Genomic DNA, 26149 nt, shown 5'->3' with positions numbered 1-26149 from the left:
ACACAGAGAGACCAAGATTTTTTTTTAAAGCTTCACTTCAATACCTGGGCAGTCTATCTTAATCCCCATAATACTGGCATTTAGGGTCTTCCATTCTCCAACGGAACTCTATGAACTCCTTCCTCCTTCCTTCTGAAGGCTCAGCCTTCCCCTTTACCTTTTGCTCTCTCCCTCCACCCCAACTCCCTTTCTCTGCCTGGTTGAAGTCCTGCCCTATTCTCTCTTTTGCCCAGCCATTGGGTGGTAAGCTTTTATTGGCAAGGAAGAGAATAAATGATAAGCATTGTTTACACAAACTTGAGAAAGGAGAGTCTTGACATAAGCATTACAATGCCTACAATTCCGTGTCTGGACTGAAATAAGATATAAGGATTGAGAAATCAGCATTTGAATAACACAAGGGTAAACTTTACATGGTACACAAAAACACAATGCCTACAATTATAATCTTCTTCTTGGGAGTGAACAGCTCTATATCAGTGAGAGGTAACCTGAGTCAGAACTGGAAGGTGCAGAATGGGGGGTGGGGGTGGGGGCAAACGGGAAGAATAATGTCAGATGTCGTAGTGGTGCCAAAAACCCCACTAGGTGGGGATTTAGGACTCAGTGGTTGTGGGAGTTACAGACTAGGGGAGTCTTTTTCACTCCATGGGTAGAAAAACACATTTTGGTAGTACAGTTATTGGTGAGAGGAGAGAGGTGAAGGCATGTTTAGTAGGACGCTAAGAAAGGATGCTGCCAGGGTAAACACTAACTCAGATTTTATTCTGTGTTAAGAGAGATCCAAGACTCGGGACATAATGTAAAAGAACCAGTAATCTAAAGTGAGTGATAGCAGAAACATGGGGAAGTCATGGAAGACAAATAAACAGAAGTATAAAGTGTGCAAATGTGGACTTAATTACTATAAGGGATTTTCATAGTGAGGTTTCCTTGGCAACTTCCATAACGCTGACTTTGTGTCATGCACTGCAGCAGTCAGTTTTGACATTTCCACTCAAGTGTTCCTCGGGATAGCTTGAAGAGGGAAATGGAGAGCTAAGAACTCAGAAAGAAATAGGACAGTGCCAGGACTGCATAGCTAGTGCGCAAGGAGCTGAGGCTCTGCACACATCCTAGCCAGAGTCAAGGTCTCCAACCTGCTGTGAATAGAGCTGAAGTTTGAGTCTGAGTGCTTCTGCCTCAAAGGCATCCCTCTTCTCTTTCGAGCCACTCTTTTCTGTCTCTGTGAAGGGTCCATATCCACAGGTTGAACTGCTATGACCCAGGCTGCACGACTATGTCTGGCTTTGAAATGATTTTAATGGAATATAATGCAGAGTTACAGATGGTTCCTAGCTTAATTTATTTTTTCCATTCACTCTCACACTAGTTCATTTACTCAGCAGGTGCTTATTGAACATGAAGTAGCCACTCAATATCTGTTTCTGAAAACAAAACAAAACAAAACACCCTCCTACTTCACACAGAAAAATTATAACCCTAAACCTCAGCAGTGGTCTATCTTAGACATTGTTTGTTTCAAGGTGCATTAATAATTTGAAATAATTGTACAATAGACTACACCTATACCCCTTATAATCCAGCTCATGGCACAGATCCTGGGGATAAAGGTACTTTGGGTCAAGATTCCCTCCTTAGACTTGGCGGTCTTGCTGAGTCCTTGGACAGAGCTTGGGGTATCATTGGTCTTAATTTGACCAGGGGTGGTACAACACATATATGGGCCCAATGTGCACTGTCTTCCAGTGATTTCCTCCAGCAGAGGCCTCTTAGGTGACTTGCGTCTGCATAGTGGAAGCATGGACATATAGATGTTATTAAATGTGCACAGGTTGAATGTGTAAATGGCATGAATCAAGCAGCCAATGGGCAGTGCAGTGTATTCCTTTAAGAAAACCTCCTATGCAAAGTTTCTTGTCAGAACAAGAAGTGGTAGGTTATTTTCAATGTGAATATTCTCTTCCCCCAAGCTTGCTTTAAACCCAGGACTTCTGAGTACTGTGGGACCACTGAGTATGTATGAACTATTGAAACGCTTCCAGGGTGGTATTGATTCTGTGAACTGACCCTCTTAAAAGGAAATGCCAAGCACACTTCTGAGAGGCTTCTCATAGTCATTTACTCCGTGGAAGAATTGAACAGTAGGAAATTGGAATATCTGTGCTTTGAGGGCATTAGAAAAGAAAGTTCTCCGGGAAATCTTGGTGGAAGAGGAGGGAGGTTGGATATGTCTGTTGGGGAGGGTGCCATTGTGTATCTGTGTCTTTCTGAGGACTAATAGGAGGCTAGCATGTCAAGATGAACGCTTGGCCAACTGCAGGCCCTCCCTCTTGTGTGACTGCCTCCTTTACAGTTCTCATCTCTTGCCTTCTGCGCTTGGGGATTTATATTCTGCTATCCTGCAGGCCGTCTTGTTTTTGTTAAGGTGAGAAGATAGGGCAGCTCTCAACTTTTGATGAGAAACAGCAGGCTGCTTCACCCCTGTCACACTACAGAGGCCCACTGTGTAAACCCCGCGCGGTCCCCCTTGGCCACCGGCTAACTCTTAAGAGAATTCCATAGCTATAGTGATCAGCACAGCTCATCAGGGCTCGGGAGCTTTTATACTGTTTGCTCTGGAAGGCAATTAGAAACGATCCAAAGGATGCGTCAATAAGCAAACAGATAAATAAGCCAATAAATAAGCAAAAGGCACTTCTCAAGTGTTCAATTACTCTGGAGACTGCCTTCTCCTTCCCTCCCAATCCTTTCTTGGTAGCAAAGACTACACATAAGGAACATTTCAATACTTATTAAACTTCTGTTATTACCTCACGTGAAGACAAAAAGGATTTAGTATTGCTCAAATATACTGAGATGACAGATGATGCCTGGTCAAGTGCTGAGTCTGGAGGAAGTTACCCAGTTGCCCAGATGAGTTAGCGGCCACAAGGGTCAGCAGGGCTCATTACTCGTTGTTATCCCCAGTAGTTTGTGTGAGAGTCAATGTGCCTCTTGGAAGCACAGACTTCGGGGGCAGAGCCCTGCTAGGTCAGCTTAGTAGCTGCTCCTTCTGTGGGAGTCAATTGTAGAAGGAGGAAGATTAAGTAATTTTTGTCTTCATTAGGAAAAACACAGTCGCTCTGTGACATGCTTTTCAGTTGGGAGGGAGCCTTTGACAGCTCTGCTAAAAACCTCCAGTAGATCCAAGCTTGTAACGACTTCCTTATTTCTACCATGGGCAAGCTGTTGATACAATAGGAATCAAGGGAACTATAAGGTAGGGTTGCCAGCTGTCAAGGAGTTTGTAAGTTTGTTGAAGAGATGGACCTCCTTGTGCTAAAATGATGATGTTAGCAACAGATACGGCCAATGACAGCTTAATGTAAATGGGTGTCGACCATTCTTAATTATCCTACGTGTGTTTGTGTGTTTCATCTCTCTCATGCTATAACTTGGTGCTACTGTGTTATTTCCATCATGTGGTTTGGAAACTAAGATATGGAGGACTATCGCATGTTGTCCAGGGCCATGGGATTATTGTTTGCCTGATCCAGTTGCTCTACGTCACAGCCTGCTCCTTCAAATAGAACAAAAATATTAAGCAAACTTGCAGTTTTCAGCTGACTGTTGGGCTGGCCACGCTTGGTCATTTGTGGGTCTCCAAGGCCTTGCTGAGGAGGTGTAAGGTTGTTGAGATAGGGTAGGGATGTCCTAGGTGTGCCCTGGAAATTCTGAAGGCTCTGGTCATTCTTTCTAAGGCACATTACAACTGTAATTTGACTATTCTGGCAACTTCTCTGGCTTCTGTGGATTACTTACTTTCTTTCCTACATAGTTGTGTTATAGTCTCTAGATAAATTTTCATCCTTAATGCTCCTATGCACTGATCATTGCTTATCCTTAAACAGATTATTCTGACTTGGAGTCTTGCTATTCAGGGACTAGGGTGTCGCTCAATGTATTCTTAGTATGTGTACTGTATATTTGGTCCCTAGTAACATCAGAAAAAAAATAGATGAAGCAAGAAGGATAGCTCAGCAGTTGAGCTCTTATGTAACACATGCCGGGCCAGGATTCCATTTCCAGCATGATAATAACAGGCACAGTTACTGCCATAACCACCACAGGGTCCTGCTACTCATGGGATAGTGAGGTCTGCATCGGGGTATCACCAGCAAGTCTGTTGGAAGGCACAGCTGCAGGTCCTGCTTGAGTGGCACTGAGTCAGAATCTGCATGTATTCATATTTGGTTGCATGTATTCATATCTGGTTAAAGCCTGTAGATACTAGGTAGAGGCAGAGGGTTTGATTTCAGTTCAGCTCCCTGGGCTGCCCTGTCTCCACCAAGTCACAAGATTAACTGCAAGAGTAGCTGACCTGTGTTTATACAGCACCAGGACCCATGCTAAGAGTAGCTGACCTGTGTTGATGCAGCACCAGGACCCATGCTAACTACTTTCTCTAGGATCACCTTTGAGTCACTTTTTTCTGAGGCTGCGTTCTTCTTTAGGTTCTTATGTTCCACTGTTTCTTTCCCTGCTCTCTTGGGCAATTTCAAAGCAGCCTTCTCTTCGTGCCTGGTGGACTCCCACTGCATGCCTGGGTGGCCTGTGGGGAGCCAGGGAAATCCCCCCTCCTGGCTTCTATCATCTATGCCTCTGGCGAAACCATGACGAAAGGAAAAGTGTTCTGTAAAGAGAGGCTGACATTTTTTGCTGGAAAGATGCAGAGGAGATGGTCCCCACGAGGCTCTCCTCAAGTCGGGGCTGCAATTTGTAAAGTGTTGGACTCAGAGATGAAAGGCTGTGCGCCTGATCCTGTCTTGAAAGAAAGTTATCTGGAACAGCTGAAAAGCACCTCCTTGGGATTGTCTCTCTTCACCTTCTACCCCTCTTCCTGCTCGTAGAGCTTGTAGCTGCCAGCTTTGTTGCTTTTTGATGGATAGCCTTTTTCTTTGTCCTTTTTACTCTTCCACAATCTCTCTGGTGTGTGTGTGTGTGTGTGTGTGTGTGTGTTGAGTGGAGGGTGCTGGATGTTGAGTAAGTAGTTCTGTAGAAGACATCATATACACGTGTGGGGTAGACCCAGAGGATCTTGCCTTCTCTCAGGCTGATTTATGATCATGACCTAACCTGCTCTCTATCCCCCTCCCCTGTTCTTTTCCATTTTCCTCCTAAAAACAAACTTGCACCATACAGCATGTTTTTTGCAGTTCCCAGAGTTGATGACACCGTGTGTGACTCTTCTGTTTTGATGATCCAAACCTTACCTCCCTGGAAGCAGACGAAGCTTCTCCGAGAAGCAGAACTCTTGCTCCTGATTTTAATCCCCCAGAGGTACAGAGGAAAACCCTTGCCATGGGGTTTTCTTGGAAGTTAGGTTCTACATCTGTGTCTTTGCCAAGAGCATCATTTCTGCCCAGACCTAACCTCCCCACCCCTGTTACCCAGGCTTGCTCTTAAGTGAACTCTTCTGTGAGAATCTGCCATGGATGAAGAAGCCTCCAGGGGAGGGCTTTGCCCAAGAAAAGCTCTAAACAATTTTTAATCACATGTGTCATCATTCAGAAGAAAGTGGCTCACGAGAGGAAAGCACATCTAATGCACTGGGGAAAAGTCACCAGCTGTAGTTGTATAGCATGGGTCATGCCTGAGCTCTTTTTGTTCTCTTTGTTCATTTCTGTTCATCACATACAACTTTAGTGTTATTGGGGTCCCCAAGGTCTGATGGGAGTACACTCTCTCTGCCAGTCAGGGGTCTCACAACTCAGATTTCTGTAACAGAGTAGATACAGCAAAGGTATAAAAATCCATCATTGCTTGATCCTGTGGGAATCACAGATGTCTAAGCTAAACCCAATTTTTATCAGCAAAGTCCCCAGAGACCTAGATAAATAGGTTCAAAAATAGTAGCAGTAAAGCAAGGCTCAACACGCTACCCACTTCAGTGAGGATGGTCAAGATTAAGGACATCCCAGACAAGATGAAACATGAGGTAGTTTTGGAAGAGCATCCCAATAGATGGGGGACATTTCAGATAATGTGATGGATAAGATGTCATTTCTGGTTCTTGGATTATAGTGGGAGTGTTGTTAAGAAAAGAGCATGGTTGTGGGAATATGCTTAATTGAGGTGATACAGGAGAACGAAGGATTGGAGCTTCTCCAAGAGGGAGAAGGTAGGTGTGTAGAGAAGGAAGCAAGCCATTGGCAGTAGAGAGATAGAGACAGCTATTTGCTGTTTACTTCAAGCCTGGGCTCCTCTTTCATTTATTACATATTTAATCATGAAATAATGGAAGAAGCTACTGTCAAGCCATTTCCTGTAAAAAAAAAAAAAAAAAAAAAAAACAGCTTCCCGTTCTTCACAATGTCTTTCCTCAACCCTCTTCTCTGTGGCCACAGATCTTGATTCAACATAACAATTCTCTCTAGCCTTGGGATCCTTAAGACTTGGTACCTGATTGTTATATATCACAAACGAGTCTGTGGGCTGCCTAGAAATGTTATCAGATATTCAACAAAGCTGTTGGTCAATGCAGGTTCTGGCCTGTGACCTTGCTAGTCACTTGTTCTCTTCCAAACTAGTGCATTTTTCCAGGAGTCACAGTTTTAAAAAAAAAAGCAATCTTTAATTCTCTTAATGCCACATTCACCAGTCCATGGAGCTCTTTTGGGTCCCAAGCAATAACATTAAAAAAAATGATTTGAAGGATTTTACTGTAGTAGAAAGGAGATGGGTGTTTTGGTTGAATAGACTTGGGCTTGGTTCATGCTTTCTGGCACTTGCTAGATGTGAGACTGTGAATCAATTTTCCCATCTTCCAATGTTCAGCTTTTGGTCCACAGGGAAGGATATCCCAATTTAGCTCATATATTTGTGGTACATTAATAGGGATGGTACCTGAGCCATAGTTAGAACACAGCAAAGCCTTCGTAAAAGAAAGCTTAAACTTCTTTTATTTCATCTTGGTGTAAGGATCTAAGCATAAAGAATAAACCCCCAAAATTGAAAGAAACAGATGTCTATATAGGTATGCACTTAAAATGTCCCTAATAAACAATTATTTACAACACTTTGGCTGTGAGGGTTGCATTGTATTAGAATTTTTTATACTGCCCTGGGGATATGCCAGCTTGAAAGAAGGACATTTTCTCTGATGGTAATGACTCTATTAATTCCAAATGCTAGTAATTAATTAATAGAGAATTGGATAAAAATTTTTTTCTTCTTAAAGACACAGTTGAGGATATTTCTCTGTTAAGATCACCATAGCTTCTAAATAGTTTTGGGAGTTCAGAGCACAAATACAATGAACAAGATATACTCTCTGAATTTACATTGTCATACCCTTGAACACTCAGTTTTAATATAATGTAAAGCATTTAACCAAATGTACATTTAGTAAACATTGATAAATGCCAGAAAGCAACTGGAAGGAAGTGCTGAAAAGTCACTCTCTGCGTTTTAAGAGGATGTGATTTGAATGTTTGGCTTCAATCCCACTGCCAACTTTTCAGTTATATCACTTGATCTGATTTTTCTAACCGTGGGCTGTCAGAGTTCAGTTTGTTGCTGAGTGACTTAATAAATCATATTCATGATCTGGTCCCTCTGTTCTTCCCAAGAATGTGGCTTTGATGAATAAAAACCAGTTATAATGTGCTTGTTTCTATCACATGTACATCCAAAGTTATAAAAGCCCGCTCTTGCACAAGCTCTGAGTTTCACCATGTATATTGGGGTTGGCTTCAGTTGTGTTACTTCTGACAGCCTCTGTGCTAGACTGGGAGGAAAGAGACACGTCCCTAGTCTTCTGTCATTATTCCACCGTGAAACAAAATTCGTCTTATATCTGCTCAATGGAGCCAGGTGAGCCTGGCCGAGTGTCTTTCCTAGGGGCATGCAGAGAGCCGTGCCAGGCTACGCCATAGCTTCAGCCTATAGTTAAAGGATGATTAAGCCCAGGTTTGGCGTGGACAGATTCTACTCACAGGTACAACTGGTACACAGGTAGACGCAAAAAAAAAAAAAAAAAAAAAAAGCTCAAGACCTGGATGGGAGACAATATTTACCCCCTTCAAATGACAGAAATCTCATCACAGCTGTGTCTACTTTAGTCAGAGGAAGAGAGGGACATGTTGGCTGCTTAGATCTGCTTTCCTTTTCAGTCTGGAACTTCTGAATCTGGCTCCCACTGGTTCCGTAGAGCCAAATACACACCTTTCTTCCAAATCCCATGTGCAGTGACATCATGTTAGCAACTTAAAATTAGTGCCTCAGGTCTAATTTACACCCCAGAAATGAGTAAACACTGAAAATTAGTAACGTGTAAAATTTATAGCTTCCTGTGAGACAAAACAGTATAAATCATTACTCTGCTCTTAATTGAACTGGAGTACGGAAGGGCAGTAAATCGAAGTCTTCAAACCTACAACTAGATTTAGTTAATCACTTATTAAAAACTGTATGAGATCATAGATACCCACGTATGTGGCCCTTTACAATAGACTTTCAATTCTTTTGTGTTTTTAATCAGCCTGTTGCTGAACTATCAGTGTCTATAGTATCATATCAAATGTTGTGGCATTTTTGTTCATAGGTCAGTGGTTGGAGATAATTAAGATACTACTGTACTGTACTTTTCAAAACCTAGAAGAAAATATGAAACACGAAACAGTATTGAAGAGGGTAGGTCTGTCTTCTTTTCGAAAATCCACTAGACACAAGGATTTCTGAAGAAGTAGTTCTTTAAGGGTGGACCAGGAGGGGAATAAAATCTGGAGAAATAGAAAACAAAGCAAAATAAATAAATAAATAAATGCCCCCAAACAACAATGACTACGAAAACCCAGTACTGCCAAGCTGTAGTTGCACTGTAGGAAGTCATTGCCTTTTCTTCAGGCTTTAATTGTTCTTTTAATTAATATTCTTTATTCTGTCCTATTATTATCATGCTTTGACAAGGCAGTGTATTGCTTAGTTATTAGTTTATGTCAGGGACAAGAGAACTATTCTGTCATTTATGAGAAAAAAAAGTTATTCGCTTATCATGAAAATGTGATGGCATAGAGACAAAACACTCTCCCAAATTGGGCTCGAGAAGGGGTGTTCTGCAGGGATGATTTTTAAAGAAGATATTGTGTAAAGTTATCAAGGAATGAATCAAGAAGGGAAAAACGAATGAGGAGTCCTCTGCTCATAAATCCACCCTCCTCACCATCAACAAATAGTGTTGGCTTAGACCAGACAAGAATTCAGGGAATAGATAAAATTATTGTCTAACTGTCCCAGGGAGAACAACTCTTATTTTATTTTCAGGCACGAGCTCTGTAGACCCGCTATCAATCATTCAACAATGCAAGAAATACTTATCACACAGAACGTTTCCATGGAAGTGTAGTGTTTTCCTGTGGTTTACAGATTGAAACGCTCCTTAGGGCAGTGGTTCTCAACCTTCCTAACGCTGCCACCCTTTAAGACAGTTCCTCATGGTGTGTTGGGCTCCATCCCAACCATAAAATTATTTGCATTGCTACTTCATATCTGTAACTTTGCTATTGTTATGAATTGCAATGTAAATTTTTTTTGGAGAAAGAGGGTTGCCAAAGGGGTCATGACACACAGGTTGAGACCCGCTTCCTCAGAGTGTATGAGAGAATTTACTCAGCACGAGATGGGGACATCAATCCAAATGGAACACTGGGGCTTTCAAGGACTCCACTCTGCCTGAGAGTTCCCTTCTGTCTGTGGTCCTGCCACTGTATCCTTACCATGCTTCCTGCTACCTCTGTTTTCAGAATTAGTATTCACAGGTATTCCTGCCATTATTACTCAAATAGATTGATTGGTCTAGTGCTTGCTCTGAGCCTCTTGTGGGTCCACGCATGCAGGGATCTCATTTATTTGGGAAGTCCTGCTTGTGTTTTGTGAGGGGAATCCTTGGGTAGAAAATGGCCAGTCCCATAACCGACTTTCTGAATTTTGAGGATAGGGCAATGGGACCAATGTTACTTTGTATTGTCCGGCAAACAGTTGCTCTCTGAGACTGTCTTGGAGACTGACTTGTGGGCTAGGGTGGTGTCTGGATGTTACAAGTTCCTTAGGTCCCTCATAAGAAGCATTTTAACATTCAAAAGGGAAAATGAATGAGACCATTTGGTCTCAGAAACTATATGGCTTCCCTCCTGGCTTCTGAAGAAATGTAAAGATGAAGTAAGAAATGTCAGTGAAGTAAGGCAGGCTTTCAAGCTCCATGAGCATGAAGAGTATTTGCAGCAAAGGGTTGCCATCATTTGTTAGATGCCTATCTTGGTTACTTTTCAATTACCAGAATGAATTTAATTGAATAGCATCTTTCCCCCCTCCTTGGTGAACACATACTGTCAGAATATTTAATATGGGAGTACAGAGAGTTAGTCAATGTGGGGAACAGAAAACCTACATTTTTGCTATTTACACAGTCTTTCCTCTCCCTTTCTCCCTTTGTATCTGGTCTTTCTCCCTTCAACTCTTCCTTCTTTCCCAGGTGTGTTTGATAACTGCTCCCACACAGTCAATGACAAGGGCTGGGCCCTGGGGATCCACTCAGGGAAGGACAAGGGGCGGAGAGACGCTCGCTTCTTCTTTTCTCTCCGCACTGACCGGATGAAGAAAGCCACTATTGTGACTGGTCACAGCCGTTACCAGCCAGGCACATGGACTCATGTGGCAGCCACTTACGATGGACAGCATACAGCTCTGTATGTGGATGGCACTCGAGTGGCTCGTGGTCGTGACCAGTCTGGTCCACTGAATAGCCCTTTCATGGCATCCTGCCGCTCTTTACTCCTGGGAGGGGACAGCTCCGAGGATGGACATTATTTCCGTGGTTACCTGGGCACACTGGTCATCTGGTCGACTGCCCTTTCACAAACCCACCTCCAGCACAGTCCCCTGCATCCAAGTGCAGCATTTGAGTTGACCACCCTGATCCTGACAGCCACTTTCGATCCTCTGGTGGAACAGTGGGCTCCATTTAGAGATGAATTATATCCCCGGCTGGAGGTTCTCCAGGACTCTGAGTCACAGCCTGAGATTCTGTCACCTTTACAGCCCCCACCTTGTGGGCAAACAGCTTGTGACAATGTGGAACTCATCTCTCAGTACAATAAGCACGGTCCCCTTCGCAGAGAGAAAGTGATCCGCTACCAGGTGGTAAACATCTATGATGATGAGGGGCTGCATCCCATTGTGAGTGATCATCAGATCCACCGTCAGCATGAGGCCCTCAACCAGGCCTTCAGCCGCTACAATATCAGCTGGCAGCTGAGTGTCCACCGGGTCCACAACTCCACCCTGCGCCACCGGGTTGTGCTTGTTAATTGTGAGCCCAGCAAGATTGGCAATGACCACTGTGACCCTGAGTGTGAGCATCCACTCACCGGCTTTGATGGGGGCGATTGCCGCTTGCAGGGCCGCTGCTACTCCTGGAATCGCAGGGATGGCCTCTGTCACGTGGAGTGCAACAACATGCTGAATGATTTTGATGATGGGGACTGCTGCGATCCCGAAGTGACTGATGTCCGAAAGACTTGCTTTGACCCTGACTCACCCAAGAGGTAAGAAATGGGGGTGTGTCTGGGGTGCATTTCGTACAGGGTGCATTTCTGCCACTGCAGTTTTTCTTTTGATTCCCGGAACAAAAGGCATTCACATAGTTGCCAAATGAAACTTCTCCCCTCCAAGGCTTTATTTACTGGGCTTTTAGGAAGTGCTAGATCTGTGAGGTAATCATGACCCTGGATAAGGTACAGCTCTTAAAAGGCTAAGGGTCTTCGGAGCTTACACAAAACACAGGAGGGCACAGACAGTGCAGTGGAGGCATGCAAGAACTCAAAGGGCTCTCATCAGAGGAGACCGAGGAATCCTCAAGAAAAAACACAGGATTTCTCAGAGAGAAAGGGAAATCTTTCTCGATTGCATGGATCTTGGAAAAGTCACTGTCCTGATGAGGGAGTTGGTGAATTAGTCATGATTCTTTCAATAAGATGACCGACCTGAAGTTAGCTTATTTTGACTCATTTCCTGGATGTACTAGTCCAGCTCCAGGCTGGCCTGGTGGATGAAGCAGGACATTGTGGGAGGAACAAACTATTTGCTTCGTACTTCAGGAGGCAAAAGAGGAAGAGGAGGAAGAGGTCAGGGCCCGGCAATCCCCTCTGAGAGCACATCCCGGATTAGACAAGAACCTCCCAGTAGACTAGAATTCCTAAATGTTCTATCACTTCCTACAGCCTTTGAAGAACTGGGTCAGACTCTTTGGTGCTGTGACAGATACCTGAGGGAAGTGATTTAAAAGAGGAAACATGTATTCTGATCTTAGTGGTTTCAATTTCTGTATTGGGACCTATGGGAGATTATATAGCACAATGGATGAAAGCTGTTACTTCATGACAGCTAGGAAGCGGAGAAATGTTGAGAGGTGCCAGGAGAGGGGCTAGGCTCTTTAGCAGCATACCCTGTTGACTCACCCCCTTCGGTAAGCCCTACCTCATAATTCTTAACGATTTCACAATGACATTAAATGATGATTTGATCGGTGGATTATTCCATTGATGACTTCTCTCATAATCGATCACTTCCAAATGTTCTATCAGTGCTTTAACATAGGAGACTTTGGGAAATGATACAGGAGATTGAAACCATGCCAGGGACTCTCATCTAAGTCACAGTAACAGTCTTTCAAGGTGCCCAGGCACCATTATCTTCCTTTGTGGAATGGTCCTTTATCTCCTTGACTTTTTGTTGCATTACTCATATCCGAGTCTTCATAACGTATTCGCCTCACTGTCCCAGAGTTGCTATGGGAACACATCATATTCCATTCATTATCCAGACCTACGATGCTACATACAGTATTTGCATTGTATATATAAAGGAGATATTTATAGTTTTAGGAGTACTGGCATTTAATCTAGTGCCTTGATCATACACATGCACTACCAGCAAAACTCCCAGCCCTGAATATTTGAACATTTTGATTGTTACAAATATTTCAATCACAGTGTGTGTACATGTGCATGCATGTGTGGGTGTTTTTGTTACTGTAAATCAGTATACATGTTCATGCATGTGGAGGGCACAGGACAACCTCGGGTTATCTCGGGTACTGTCAACCTTTTCTTGACACAGTCTCTCACTGGCTGGGACATGCTGGATAGATTTGAGTATCTGTCCAGTGACCCCAGGGACCTCTCTGTTTCCATATCTCCAGCTCTCAGGTCACTCACATGTGCTGCTAGGTTTTTCTGGTTGTTTTTAGAACATGGGCTTTGGATATTGAACTTAAATTCTCATGCTTACAATAAGGACAGTTTATTGACTGAGTCATTTCTCTAGTCCCAAATCTTCATATTCAAAGATATCAAATTGTATTACATGAGAAGCAGGAGACTCCTAACTCTTCTCCATTTCTTCTCCATGTTTGAGTTTTAGACAGCACCGGGAACCATAGTGAGTTAATTTACCTCTTTCTGGCAATCACCTCCATAGTCGGGTCTTGTTCTTTATTTTACTTTACTCTATTTTTGAGCACCCAGGTAGTTTTTCACATTTGAATATTTATTCTCCTCAACTATAAAATCTTTTTCTTAAAATGGTTTCTTTGGTATTTCTCAGTTTTATTTGATGTTTGTTTTTGTTTGTTTGTTTGTTTTCCTCAGATACCTAGATATAGATCTTCTGAATCTCTTCCTTGACTTTTGGTTTCTTATATTCTCTTTTTGTTATTTGGGGTTTTGTTGGGAATATTTCTTTAATTTTGTCTTCTAATTCTTCAGTGTCACTCAAAGTTCTGGGGCTGCCAGGTTGTTGAATAGACTGGATAAAGTGAGTTCCTACTCCTACTGCATCTCTTAGTTCCCCAGGTTTATTTACTGTATTGTCCTGCAGCAGAGGCCACCCCAGACACCGCCATGTTAACATGCACTTGGTCTTAACCCAAAGGCTGAGGAGCGACTATCTTCTATTTCTCTCATCAAATTAAAAATTTTAGCACATACATTTTTAAATCTTCTAGTTTTTGTTTTTGTTTTTTGTTTTTGTTTTTGTTTTTTGTTTGTTTGTTTGTTTGTTTTTCTTTTGCTTTTTGAGACAGAGTGTTTCTGTGTAGGCTGGAACTCAGTTCATAGACCAGGCTGGCCTGGAACTCACAAAGATCCACCTGCTTCTGCCTCCCCAGTGCTAAGATTAAAAAAGCATGTGCCACCACCACTTGGCCAAATCTTGTAATTTTAAATATCAGTCTATTTTATTTAAGAGTTTAGTGTTTGAAGATTTGGTTTCACTATTTTAAATGTTGTGTCTTTGTGTCTGGGTAAGGGTGTGTGGATGCGTTTGCTGGTATCTGCGGAGGCTAGAGGCCTGAGATCTCCTTGAGCTGGAATTAAAGGGAGTTGTGTACTTCCCAATACAGGTGCTGGGAACAAAATTTGGGTCTACTGAAAAGGCAGGATGTGCTGCAGTATCTCTTTGGTCAACCTTTTATTTATTTATTTATTTATTTATTTATTTATTTATTTATTTTTTGCTTTAAAGTTCTAATTTTTTTAAATGAAAATGAGATTCAAAATACTTATCTTTTTCATGCTGGTAATTTGTTTCAAATGTCTAGTCCTTGTTTACACAGTAGGGAGCACACTTTAAAATCTCTACTTACATTTCGTTGCACCCAAATTTCCCTTTTTGAAAGATGAAACCTAAAATACATAGTAAGAGGTAAGGGTTTTCTCCCCTTCCATCCCCTCATATGTATTCTGTGTATGAAGATTTCTCTTTATCTTCTACATGATGTTCTTTGTGCTGAGCTTTTATTATTAAAACATTGAATTATTTTTATAACTCTTATTGGTAAGGAAGAAAACTAAGACACTATCCTTTATCAGCTTCTTATGGTGTGTCAGATACACTAAACTAAGCAGAGGGACAAATAAAAGAACACATAAAGAACAGTGCTAATGACTTACTGGGGTGCTTAAAGTTTTTATCTAAATTCTCTGGATTTAAATACAGGCTGAAGCACAAAACCCAGAACATAGCCTATAAAGTGCTTCTCTGTGCCATGGCTTGGATCATTTGAAAGAACTCTGGATTCATAAGATCTCTGAGTTTCTAAGAGGTCTTTGGAATTGGTGAAGTGTGTGACCGTTTCTGAACTAAATTAGCCATGTATAACACTCTTATTATAATTAAATCACAGAGCTCAATCTCACAGCGCCCTTATTTTGTGTCTCTTAATGGATCCAACTTCAACAAATGCTTCGCCAGACACTTACTGAACAACTGAGTATGCCAGGCACAGAGGCCATCTACTTAGGAGCGCACAGTTTAGGGGGAGGTAATGGGAGAATGCGGTCAGACCTATAGATAGATTACAGAGTAACAGTCGTTAGTAATGGATGACTGATGGTTGATGATTGTTCTTGCTTTCCAAATCCTATTCAGCTTTCCCACCACTCCCATTGAGAAATCAGAAACGTAGGCCAAAGTAGTTCCTTTCTCAAAGACTGGGAGGAGGAGAGAACCAAAGGAATCCAACATCAAACATCTGTAGCCCAGATGGGGTTATCAAAGGGAAAGCATTTATAAGACTTGGGACTGGTCAGAGATATGAGTTATAGATACATTACCCAGCCAGTGGATCACAATTACTGAGACAGAGGAACTTAGCTTGTGGCTAGGGCAGGGTGCATAAGCCAGATGTCCACTTCTACTTCCTAGTTGTCTTTAGGGAGTCCTCAAGCGGTGCAGGAGAGAAGGGGTTAGAATATCCATGTCCATGCAGTCAGGAAAACCACTGACCATTTCCTTGGGGAGCTAAGCTAAGACCATCTCTGTGGCTAAAGGTAAACCTGGATTCTCTGACTTTTTTAATTCGTCAACTTCCTTTGGCTGTTTTTGTTATTATATTCCTTTCTAACATAATTTCTCTGCTTCTGTACCTGCTTTCTCTCTGACTCACTTCTTTATACAAGGGTTGGATTAGGTATTCAGCACAATGTGGAATTGAATGCTTATTTCCTTTGTTGACTCTGTGTCTCCGATTCTGTAACACTGTTGAGAACAACAATCATCAAATAAGAACAAATGGCTGAAGTCTGTCAAGCACTTTGCAAGGAATCGGGCAGTGGGAAACTGGCCATTTGTGTTAAGAAGCTTGTGGTAGGCAAACATCTCTTGTGTTCACAACCCTGGTCCCTCCTCCATCCCCCGAGTTTTGTTCCAGGGTAGAGGAGTGTACAGTCGAATGCTAGTGTGTGGTCTGAGAGGTGCCCAGCAGAGTCCTATCAAAGAGCATGTGCATTGCACTATAGGAGTGGTACATCCTGGGTCAGGAGGGCTAATGCGTATGGTTTTGGTATCAAAGGGGATGGGTGGAGATACATGTGCCGCACTAGCCTGTGTGCAGGGACTTCGCTGGGATTTGCTCACCCACACACTGTGGCGTTTGAGCCAAAGGAATGGTGGAGCTGGGCTCCTGCAGTGATGGGTCTGTTAACCATCAGCCAGGCTTCATTATAGGTTTCTTTTGAAGTCAAGATTCAAAGTTCCCCGAAGCCAAAAAAAAAAAAAAAAAATCAGGGGAAAATAAGTGTAAGGGGGTGGGGTAGAAGAGGACAGGGAGAGAGGAAATCGAGGGGAGGCTCTAAAACTGTGCAGGAAAATCCCTCTGTCTTTCCACTTCACCACGTTTGAACTGTGCACACTAAGGGGATGTCTCCCTTTTCACACTCATGTCACCTGAGGATGAGAATCAGCAAAATAAATTAATAATAATAATAATAATAATAATAATAATAATAAAGATAAGCTTAGGCAATTTACCTAGAAATAGAAACCTCTCCTGTTTACTTTCCTACAGGCAAATTTTCCAGTTGCAATAAATATTGTCCTAGAGTAAATAAAAGCCAGTTTTACTGTTCACCTGGCTAAGTGCATTTTTCTCTCCAGGTGTGTGGAGAGAGAGACTGTTTTTCTCCCTTTGTGGTTATTTCTTGGCCCAAGATACAGACTTGTGAAAGAGCCATGTGGTCTGTCTGGGCTACAAATATTTCCTCTTAGGAAAACCATGGAGAGACCCCGGTCTCCAACTGTATCCAGCCGTTCAAGGGAGTTGGGTGTTTTCCTAAGAGTTGGAGTGTGTAGCTCTCTGGTCCCTTGGCCAGCTGCTGCTCTGTCTCAGCTGATCCGATGTCATTTCAAAGATCTCTGCTTAGAACTTGAGCAGCTGAAAGACAGCTGCACATTTTCGTGTGCATCGATTTTCCTATTTCCTCCTTTCTGTTTTCTCTCTAGAAAACTTGTATTTTACTTTAGTGACCAAAGACATATTAAATCTTGTTTTTCCCTAATTTTCCCTAACCCAGCCTCTTGCTCTCCTGATGTCAAAGATATAGATTGGCCGGTGTCTGCAATACGTGCTGCCTTTGCTCCAGGCTTTCTTCTAAGGCCGTTTAATCTCAGCATCTCTCCCTAGAAGAAGCTGCTGACCAATTGGTTTTCGTTTCCTTCTCTTCTGGGACTTTGTTTAACGATCAGGGACCTGATTTCCCAAGCTCACCACTTGAATAACTAATGCCTACTTGGCCTTGACTTTTTAAGAGTATGGCCTTTCCTGGACTATGGCCTTTGAATTGCATCTGTAACGCTCATCTCCTCTGCATTGCTTCTCTGCTCCTGGCCATGTCCCCCTCCCCCCTCAGTTGTTGCAAAGGCTTCCAAACTGGTCCCCTGTTTATGTTCCTGCTGTTTCTTCTAACCCAGCTCTAATTTTAGCACACCAGAACAATCCTGAGATCACAACTCAGACCATGTCCTCCTTCCACAGTGGCTGCTCAGCTCACAAGGAGTCAAAGTTAAGGAACAATGTCACCTGGTTCTGTTGGACCCTCCCCTCTTATCTCACACTGTTACTTGAGCAGTCTCACTTCTTGCTGTGTGCTACCAGCTAATCGAATCCTGTCCTTGGACCTGCTGGGTGCACTCCTTCTGCAGGATCTTTCTGGTGGCCTTACTCTTCTAGAATGTTCTCCTCCAGCTTTATGCATGGTTATCTTGCACATGATTATCTGGTTATTTTCCAAAGTCACCCTCAGGTGAGGTGTGTTTTGGTGGCCCCATCTAAAATGTCACACACTCCTTAGAGTTTTCACGGTTTTGTTTCTGTTTGAGCTTTTGTTTTAGAATTCATCACTAGCCTCTTATTTGGTTCATTGTCCTTAAGGCCAACCTTCTCTGGTAGAATGTAAAGTAAAGGGATTTTCACGTGGTTGGGTTACTGTTGTACCCTCGAACCTAGAACTGAAAAAGGATAAGCTAAATATCCAACAAATAATTGTTGAAAAGTCATGTTCCTACTCTGGTACAGTGGTTGGCAAACTATGATCAGTGAGCTAAATTTGGCCAACTATGTTTACATAAATAAAGCTTTATTGGAACACAGCCATACCCTCTTGTTTGCATATTGTCTATGGGTTGCTTTCATGTGGCAGAGTTGTGTAGTTACAACAGAGACCAGATGGCCCACAGTGTCTAAAATATTTACTATAAACGTTTGTCCTACTATATATTCATCATAGTATATTGTAATTATCCCTTGTTGCCTGTCTCTTACACAAGACTTTTGATCCTTTGTTGATAGTTCTTGGAACATAAGATGTACTTGGTTAGTATAGCAAAAATAAAGTTTTATATGTATAAATATATAATATATAGTGTGCGCGCACGCGTGTGTGTGTGTGTGTGTGTGTGTGTGTGTAACCAGTATATATACATATGTATCTCATACATATGCTCACATAGGAAAAATGTCAGCATAGAGATTCAAAGTCAGAGACTATTACTCTGTTGAGAGAAGAGTCTATATTTTATTAACCTTTTGTATTCATCTCAGCACTGGTAGAATTGCCACATTTAGAGGAAAACAGAATAACTTAAAGATGCTGGTGAAAAGAATGGCTTTACTTGGTTTTGTTCCCCAATGCATTACTTGGTTAACTGAAGTCCCAGGATGCTCTGCAGGCATGAGACATGCATTTTAGTGAACAGAGAAATAATAGTCAACTCCAACATCAGGAAGAGAGATGATTTCTCTTTGGAGGGGACAGTGAGTGAGAGCAGATTCCAACAGCAGATATAGGGTGCTCAGTGTAGACAGAACTGTTCCGAATACAACCTCTTTGAAAGGATGTCACAGATGCCAGGATTATTTTTAAAAGTCTTAGGCATTTGTTTTCTTTTGTTTTTCTTAGATATTTTCTTTATTTACATTTCAAATGTTATCCCCTTTCCTGGTTTCCCCTCTGAAAACCCCCTATCCCCTCCCCCTCTCCCTGCTCGCCAACCCATCCACTCCTGCTGCCTGGCCCTGGCATTCCCCTACACTGGGGCATAGAGCCTTCACAGGACCAAGGGCCTCTCCTCCCGTTGATGATTGACTTGGCCATCCTCTGCTACATAGGCAGCTAGAGCCATGAGTCTCACCATGAGTTTTCTTTGGTTGGTGGTTTAGTCCCAAGGAGCTCTGAGGATACTGGTTAGTTTATATTGTTGTTCCTCCTATGGGGCTGCAATCCCCTTCAGCTCCTTGGGTACTTTCTCTAACTCCTTCATTGTGGACCCTGTGAGCATCCACTTCTGTATTTGTCAGGCACTGGCAGAGCCTCTCAGGAGACAGCTATATCAGTCTCCTGTCAGCAAGCTCTTGTTGGCATCCTCAACAGTGTCTGGGTTTGGTAGTTGTATATGGGATGGATCCTCAGGTCGGGCAGTCTCTGGATGGCCATTCCTTCAGTCTCTGCTCCACACTTTGTCTCTGTAACTCCTTGCATGGGTATTTTGTTCTTAAGAATCAGTGATTTCCTGAGCTGAAGACACTGGATGTTTTGTACAATTACATAGGGGCCATCAGGTGGCGACTGATACAGGCTCTGAGCGTTCATGATTTTCATCAGTAGCAGTTTTCCTACACCTCCCTCACCACTCTGCACACTGTGTTTTGTTATCTGTCTACTCGATTAATCACAGTTTCTGCACCCTTACTACTAATTGCTTTTCATTCAAATCCTGCAGACAGTAAATGAGAATTGACGCAGCTCACTATTCCATGCCAGGTAAAAGCCATAGGTTTCTTGTCAGCATTGGTTTCTAGCAACTGGGACCAAACAACAAAATTAGCTGGGGAGGTTGTTTAGGGTCTAGGATTGTGGTTTCCTGTGAACTGATTCAACATTCTGGGTAGAGTGAATTGTTTTATTATCTTTTACTTTGGGTGAGCATACTCATTTTTGTTTTTTTGTTTTGTTTTGTTAGATTTCCCTGATTGTCTGTTGTAATCATAGAATATGCATACCAGTTGTGTTCTCAGAATACCATGATTTAGAATAAAATTGTTAGTTACCTTGTAAAGAGTAGAACTAAGTTTTATATTAATTATTGTATTTAATGATGGCAATAGCTTTTAAAAGCTAAATATCTAGGCTGGGTGGTGGTGCCACACACCTTTAATCTGTGAGTTCAAGGCCAGCCTGGACTACAGAGTGAGTTCAAGCACAGCCAGGGCTACACAGAGAAACATCATCTGGAAAACTCAAAAACAAAACAAAACAAAACAAAAAACAAAAAACCCCAAGTATTTACATTTTCCAAGTAAGACTAAGATTTATACAGTGAAGCAACTATTGCCATGCAGTGGCAGACATCAAAGTGACTTCAGAGACAATGTAATGGTGGGTCATGTCCCTTACAGGGGAAATAATCACTATGAATTGAACTTAATTGTATAATTTTTACATAGCATGGGCACATGAGGAGATGAAGGAAAGGAGGTAGAAATCGCAATAGAGGGGCTTTATGAAAAAAGTGTTTTGTCTAAGATATGAAGAGCAGAATGTAGGAGATGTTACAGAAGGGTCAAGATACGAATCAAAGTGCTAGTGTCATGTGTACACATAAGGCTACCATGAAAGGAGATGTTTCATAGGTACGAGGGAAAAAGGCTGAAGTTAGAAAAGTTATAGCCATAGCAGTAGTTAGAAGTTTGGCTTAGGAAGTTGCACAAGAAATAATTAGGTGCCTAGAAAATGACTAGAGACAAAGCCTCTGTTTTTATCAGTTACCATCTATCTTGAGATATATATTTTCCTTTAGAGAAAACATTTTTCAAACATTATTATTATTATTATTATTATTATTATTATTATTACTACTACTACTACAGTGTGTGAGAGTGTGTGCTATGTATGTGCACATGCTTTGGAACTTGTCATGTGGAGGTCAACTTTGTGGAAGTGGTTGGTTTGCTCCTTTTACCTTTATGTGGATGGGCGCTAGGGATGGAACTCAGGCCCTCTGGTTGAGATAGTGCCTTATAGTTTTTAAAGATGCGACAATCAGTGGAAAGTGTATAAAGTAATGTCAGAGTTGCCTTGTAATACAGTATGTGAATCTATATCTCATCTCAAAAAGACCAAGGAAAACGTTACATCCTTTTCTTCTCTAATTTACACAATCTGACTGGGGTTCTTGTTATTTCTGCTTACTCTTCTTCGGGGATTTTGTTTCTTCATGTTGCTCTGAGATAATTTTTTATTATAAACCCATTTTCTTACACTGGAGATACACTTATTTACTTTTGGCAGCTATATTATGGACCTGACAACATAAAACCATTTTAAAATATATTATTAACACAAAGACTTTAGTTTTTGGAAAGACTGCAGGGTGATAGGCTAGAGATGAAAATCACAGAGAATTAGTTTGCAGACACAAGGTTTCAGGGGCACTTTACCTTATTTATTGTCTCACAACCCAAGCAACACAAACTTTGTCTTGTCCCTCTTTAAAAAGTGGGCCTTTGTCACTTTTAGGGACTCTATTTTATTAAAAATATAGTCTTTGTGTATTCTGGCTTTTATATTCTTACTTTGATAACCCCTACATTTAATTTTGTGTTGAATTCAGGAGACATGCAATTCTATAAAATTTAACTTTGTGGGTAATAGGAATTCCAAATTTCTCAAGGAATCAATAGAATTTTATTTCTTATTTTTAAAATTATTTTATTTTGAAGACAGTTTTTCTCAGCAGTTGGCCTTGAACTTGTTCTCAGAATTTTCCCATCTTCTTTTACTTTCTGTAGTCTCTGAATATTTCTTTTAATTTCTGTCAATCTTGGAAATACATTTAATATTTGTTTCTTTTGTTGTATTATTAATTGGTAGTGTCTCATCTCAAAGGAGATATTACTGAAGCTTTGGAGTAATCATACCCCCACATTTAAACAAAAAGGGATGTCTTAAGCAATGATCATTTGAGTAATTCTTTGAGAACTCTATCCAAGTGCAGGATGCAGACTGAATGTGGTAGACTAGTGGGGTGAAGGTGTGGAGAGAACATCTTGTGTATCGTGTGGATGACTTACCTGCCAATTAAAAAACTATGGCCTATAGGAAAGGGTAGAGTAGAAGGTGGGACATCCAAGAAGCATACAAAATTCTGAGATAGAGTCTGGTGTAGAAGATTCACCTGAGAAGATGTGAGGAGATGGACACATGGCAACTGGGCACAGGTAACCAGCCATGTGACAGAATGTAGGTTAAAACCAATGGGTTATTTTAAGTTATGATCTAGTTAGAGAAGAGCTGAGCAACATGGCCTAGGTATTTGTAAATATATTTTGAGTCTGAGTCTTGTTTCTGGGAGCCTGGGTCTGAGGAAGAACCAGACCTAACTTCTACATGAAGGCTGTATGGTACCATAACTTAGCTCTTGGGCAGGAAGTGTGACAAATTGAAAATGGCTAGAAAAAACATTGTTACAAGAGAAAGAACTAGGAAATCAGACACACAAAAAAGACTTGGCTCCCAGTCCTTACTGTAGTCTGGACACACAATTTAACTCTCTTTTCATTTGCACTTCTATTCATTCACGTTGAGCAAAGGTTTGCTGTGTACTTCCTCCTAATCAGGAATTGTTGTAGGCTTTATAAACATTGTGGATAAAGAATCCCCTTTCTTCTAGCCTCTAGTCTAGCGTGAGGGGAGAACCATCAGCAAATAAACAATTATGTATATGCTGTGTGCACATGGTAAGATCTGGGTGGGACATTCAGGAGAATAAGGGGGACAGAGGATGATTTCTGTGGAAGCACCATGTAAGGTATCCATAGGGTGTGCTAGTAAAGACAATGCCTTAGCAGATGTCTGAAGCAAGGCAGGCTGCAAGATAACTGGAGTCTCTAAGATTTTCTTGCAGGCAAAGGGAGAAGTAAGGAGCTGGTAGGATGGGAATGGAATGAAATGAGCAGAAATTAGTTGGGAGGGAGAGGCCATGTAGTCCTGGTGGGAACACAGGGCAGATTGTAGCTGTCTTCTCCAGTAACTGGGGCATCATTAATCGAGTTTCAGTAGTAGTCCTGTACAGCAGCAGCATATTAGAGGGTATGCAAAGAAGTCCCTAATTGCCCTGTCTAATTCAAAGTAATGTGAAATGCAAGTAAGAAAATTCTTGTTAAGGATGTCCTGTAAATTGCAATGATTTTGTATGTGAAAAATGTTTGGTGAAATATTGACCAGTGAGGTTGGAGAGAGTCAGATGTCCCCCAAGAAGACATCAACAAAGTAACTGAAAAATAATTATGAAGAAGGTATTCATCACAGTGTGGAATTTACTGAGGATCATGTCTTGAAGCAGAAGTGAGGAGATTTTACTTACTTATGCCAAACCATAGAGTGTACCCATGCCCTACTTCTCTCAAAGACTGAATGTAAAAGTGCAAAGCCAAGAACAATGAAGATCTCCTTTTCTATCATGGTTGTAAAAATGTTGTTACCGCTCAGAAAAGCCTGTGTGGGGCTGTGCTTGGTACAAGTAAGAATTTCCATATGAATATTGCCAAGTGTGGTAAGGGATGGAGGTCAGAGCACGGGGAATGAAGACAGAGAAATTCAGAACCATTCTAAACCAACCAACTGGGCTCAGCATGGAGACGTCTATGATGAAATTAAGAATTTAGGTTATAAAAACGTCTATGTTAAGCCAGCAGAGATTTATGTAACAATGGATGTGAGGATAACCTTGGGTGTGCAAAAGCATGATAGGGCTCTGAAAAATTCCCCAACAGTCCCAGACTCTATTGAGATTAAAGTATCCAGGTTTTTGGAAGAGATGCTTCCACCATGCAAGTCTTAGTCAGGGTCTGTCTGGAGTCTACTCAGTTCTGGGCAGTAGGTTTTATGAGGAACATCAACAACTTGAAATATAGCCAAGGCTCGAGGGAGTCTGGTAATAATCAAGATGCTAAAATGGCCCTGATCTCCTTCGACTATGGATCTTAATGTCCTTCCTTCTTGGTTGGGGAAATTATAAAATGAATTTTAAAGAGTCACAATGGCTGCTTTATCATTTTTTGAAATCCATCTATTGTCTTATTAATTCATTCAGTTTATGACAAACGTGAATGCCTACTCTGATTTAGGCACTAGAGCAGACCCTACAGATAGGACTCTTTCCTTATTCTTATGGGACACATGTAAATGCACACAAGTGCAGATCTGAAGAGAACAAGGGACAAGGGCTCTCTTTGCTCATCAGTGGGTTCCTAAGTCTGAATTTCTATGGTAATTAATGATTAATTAATTTTGTTTCCCATCTCTCTTCACCTCCATCCCAATTTATCCCTACACACAACCAACATGACACTCATTCTAAGAATCATATACGTATATGTTCAGGGCTTCCCAACTGGAAGGACTCACCTTGAAATGTGATGAGATTTGTGTTGTTATTGAATGAAGAGTAGAGATCAGAAAGGAGAGTTTATTAAAGGGAGGGGGAGAGAGCAAAAGTTAACAAAGGCATGCAGTGTCATCAGAAGATACAATCATAACTGCTGTATGTCCAGTGATCTAACAATCAATTATGAAATTAGGACAACATTGTGGGGCATTCATAGTATAACATTAGAACAATTGCTCAAGCTGACTCCATGTGCAATGTAAGACATCCAGTTAAGTGTATTTTGTAATTATATCTAAATTTTCTGTTCAGTGGTATGATCTATTCCTTTTCATACAATGATTTAAATACAATGAAAAGACATCATCATCTCTAATTCTATTAGTCTGCTGCTTTCTATATGATTATATAGCATTAGTCAGAAAATAGATAATGTCTCTTACTCTTCTGTTGGGCCGCCTAGGTTACCACAGATAGTTTTAATAGGTAGGTAGACTAAAGACATCCTGTGTGGTAATCTTGGGAAGCTATCAAAGTGCTTCAGTGCAATTAGAGTGAATGATACTGTTTCAGTGGGCAGTAGTAGAATTTAAACTAATACAAGAGAACTCTTGTAAGACACATGCTAGTGTCCACCCTATATATTTGGGTTTCATTTATATGTTTTTAGCATTATGTATTTTGCATACATATTTTTGATCAGGGGTCTTCTGGAAGAGATTTTTATTCATCGGGTATGTTATATCACACCTTATTTTTATATTATGCTATGATTTAAAATAAGAATCCTAAGTTCAGTGATAGAGTGCTTACTTGGCATGTATGGGACCCTGGATTTATGTTCTAGTATCACAAAGAAATGAACTTGGAAGCATGGGCAAGAAGAAGGGAACTGGGGGAAAACAAAGACAGATTAAAAAGGACTGACTCAGTGGTAAAGACAGGATGCTAAATGATTCACACACATTAGGATGCTAGAGTAAGGCCACAGGTCGGCTCTGAATTTCTCAGAGCTTACACAAAGTGAGAGGTAAGATAGTGCACAATTTGCCAAAAGGATGAAAACGCAGAACTGCTCAAGACATCAGCTGGCACAGAGAACAGCTGCCACAAAGAACCTCTTCAGACAGAAATTTATACTGGGGGGTATACAAAGAGAAAGCAGCTTAGCATGTTGGAAAGCATTTTCAACAAGACCCTTGTTTTAAAATCAACAACAACAACAACAACAATAATAAAAAAAAGTTTGTAGTCTTTCTGTAATCACAGGCAAAAGGTTAGTTTATGTCCTTAACCTCTCAGAGAATCATTTGCATATTTTTATACTGGGACATTTTTCAGGAAGAATTGATAATCAGGAGACTAGACCTTCTGTGGGAAGAGGTGGGAG

The 26149-nt window shown here is 41.4% G+C and overlaps 1 protein-coding gene across 1 annotated transcript in view; it reads left to right on the top strand.

Annotated features, from left to right (window-relative positions):
• Positions 1 to 26149, top strand: part of Pappa2 (pappalysin 2) — a 238200-nt gene that overhangs the window by 9804 nt on the left and 202247 nt on the right. Inside the window, exon 2 of the mRNA XM_021198056.1 lies at positions 10514 to 11585. Within this exon, the coding sequence (XP_021053715.1) occupies positions 10514 to 11585 (1072 nt within the window). The remainder of the gene's footprint in view (positions 1 to 10513; positions 11586 to 26149) is intronic.

This window comes from Mus pahari, chromosome 5, assembly GCF_900095145.1.
Source record: "Mus pahari chromosome 5, PAHARI_EIJ_v1.1, whole genome shotgun sequence".
NCBI classification, from domain to species: domain Eukaryota; kingdom Metazoa; phylum Chordata; class Mammalia; order Rodentia; family Muridae; genus Mus; species Mus pahari.
This window is presented reverse-complemented; position numbering and strand designations above follow the sequence as displayed.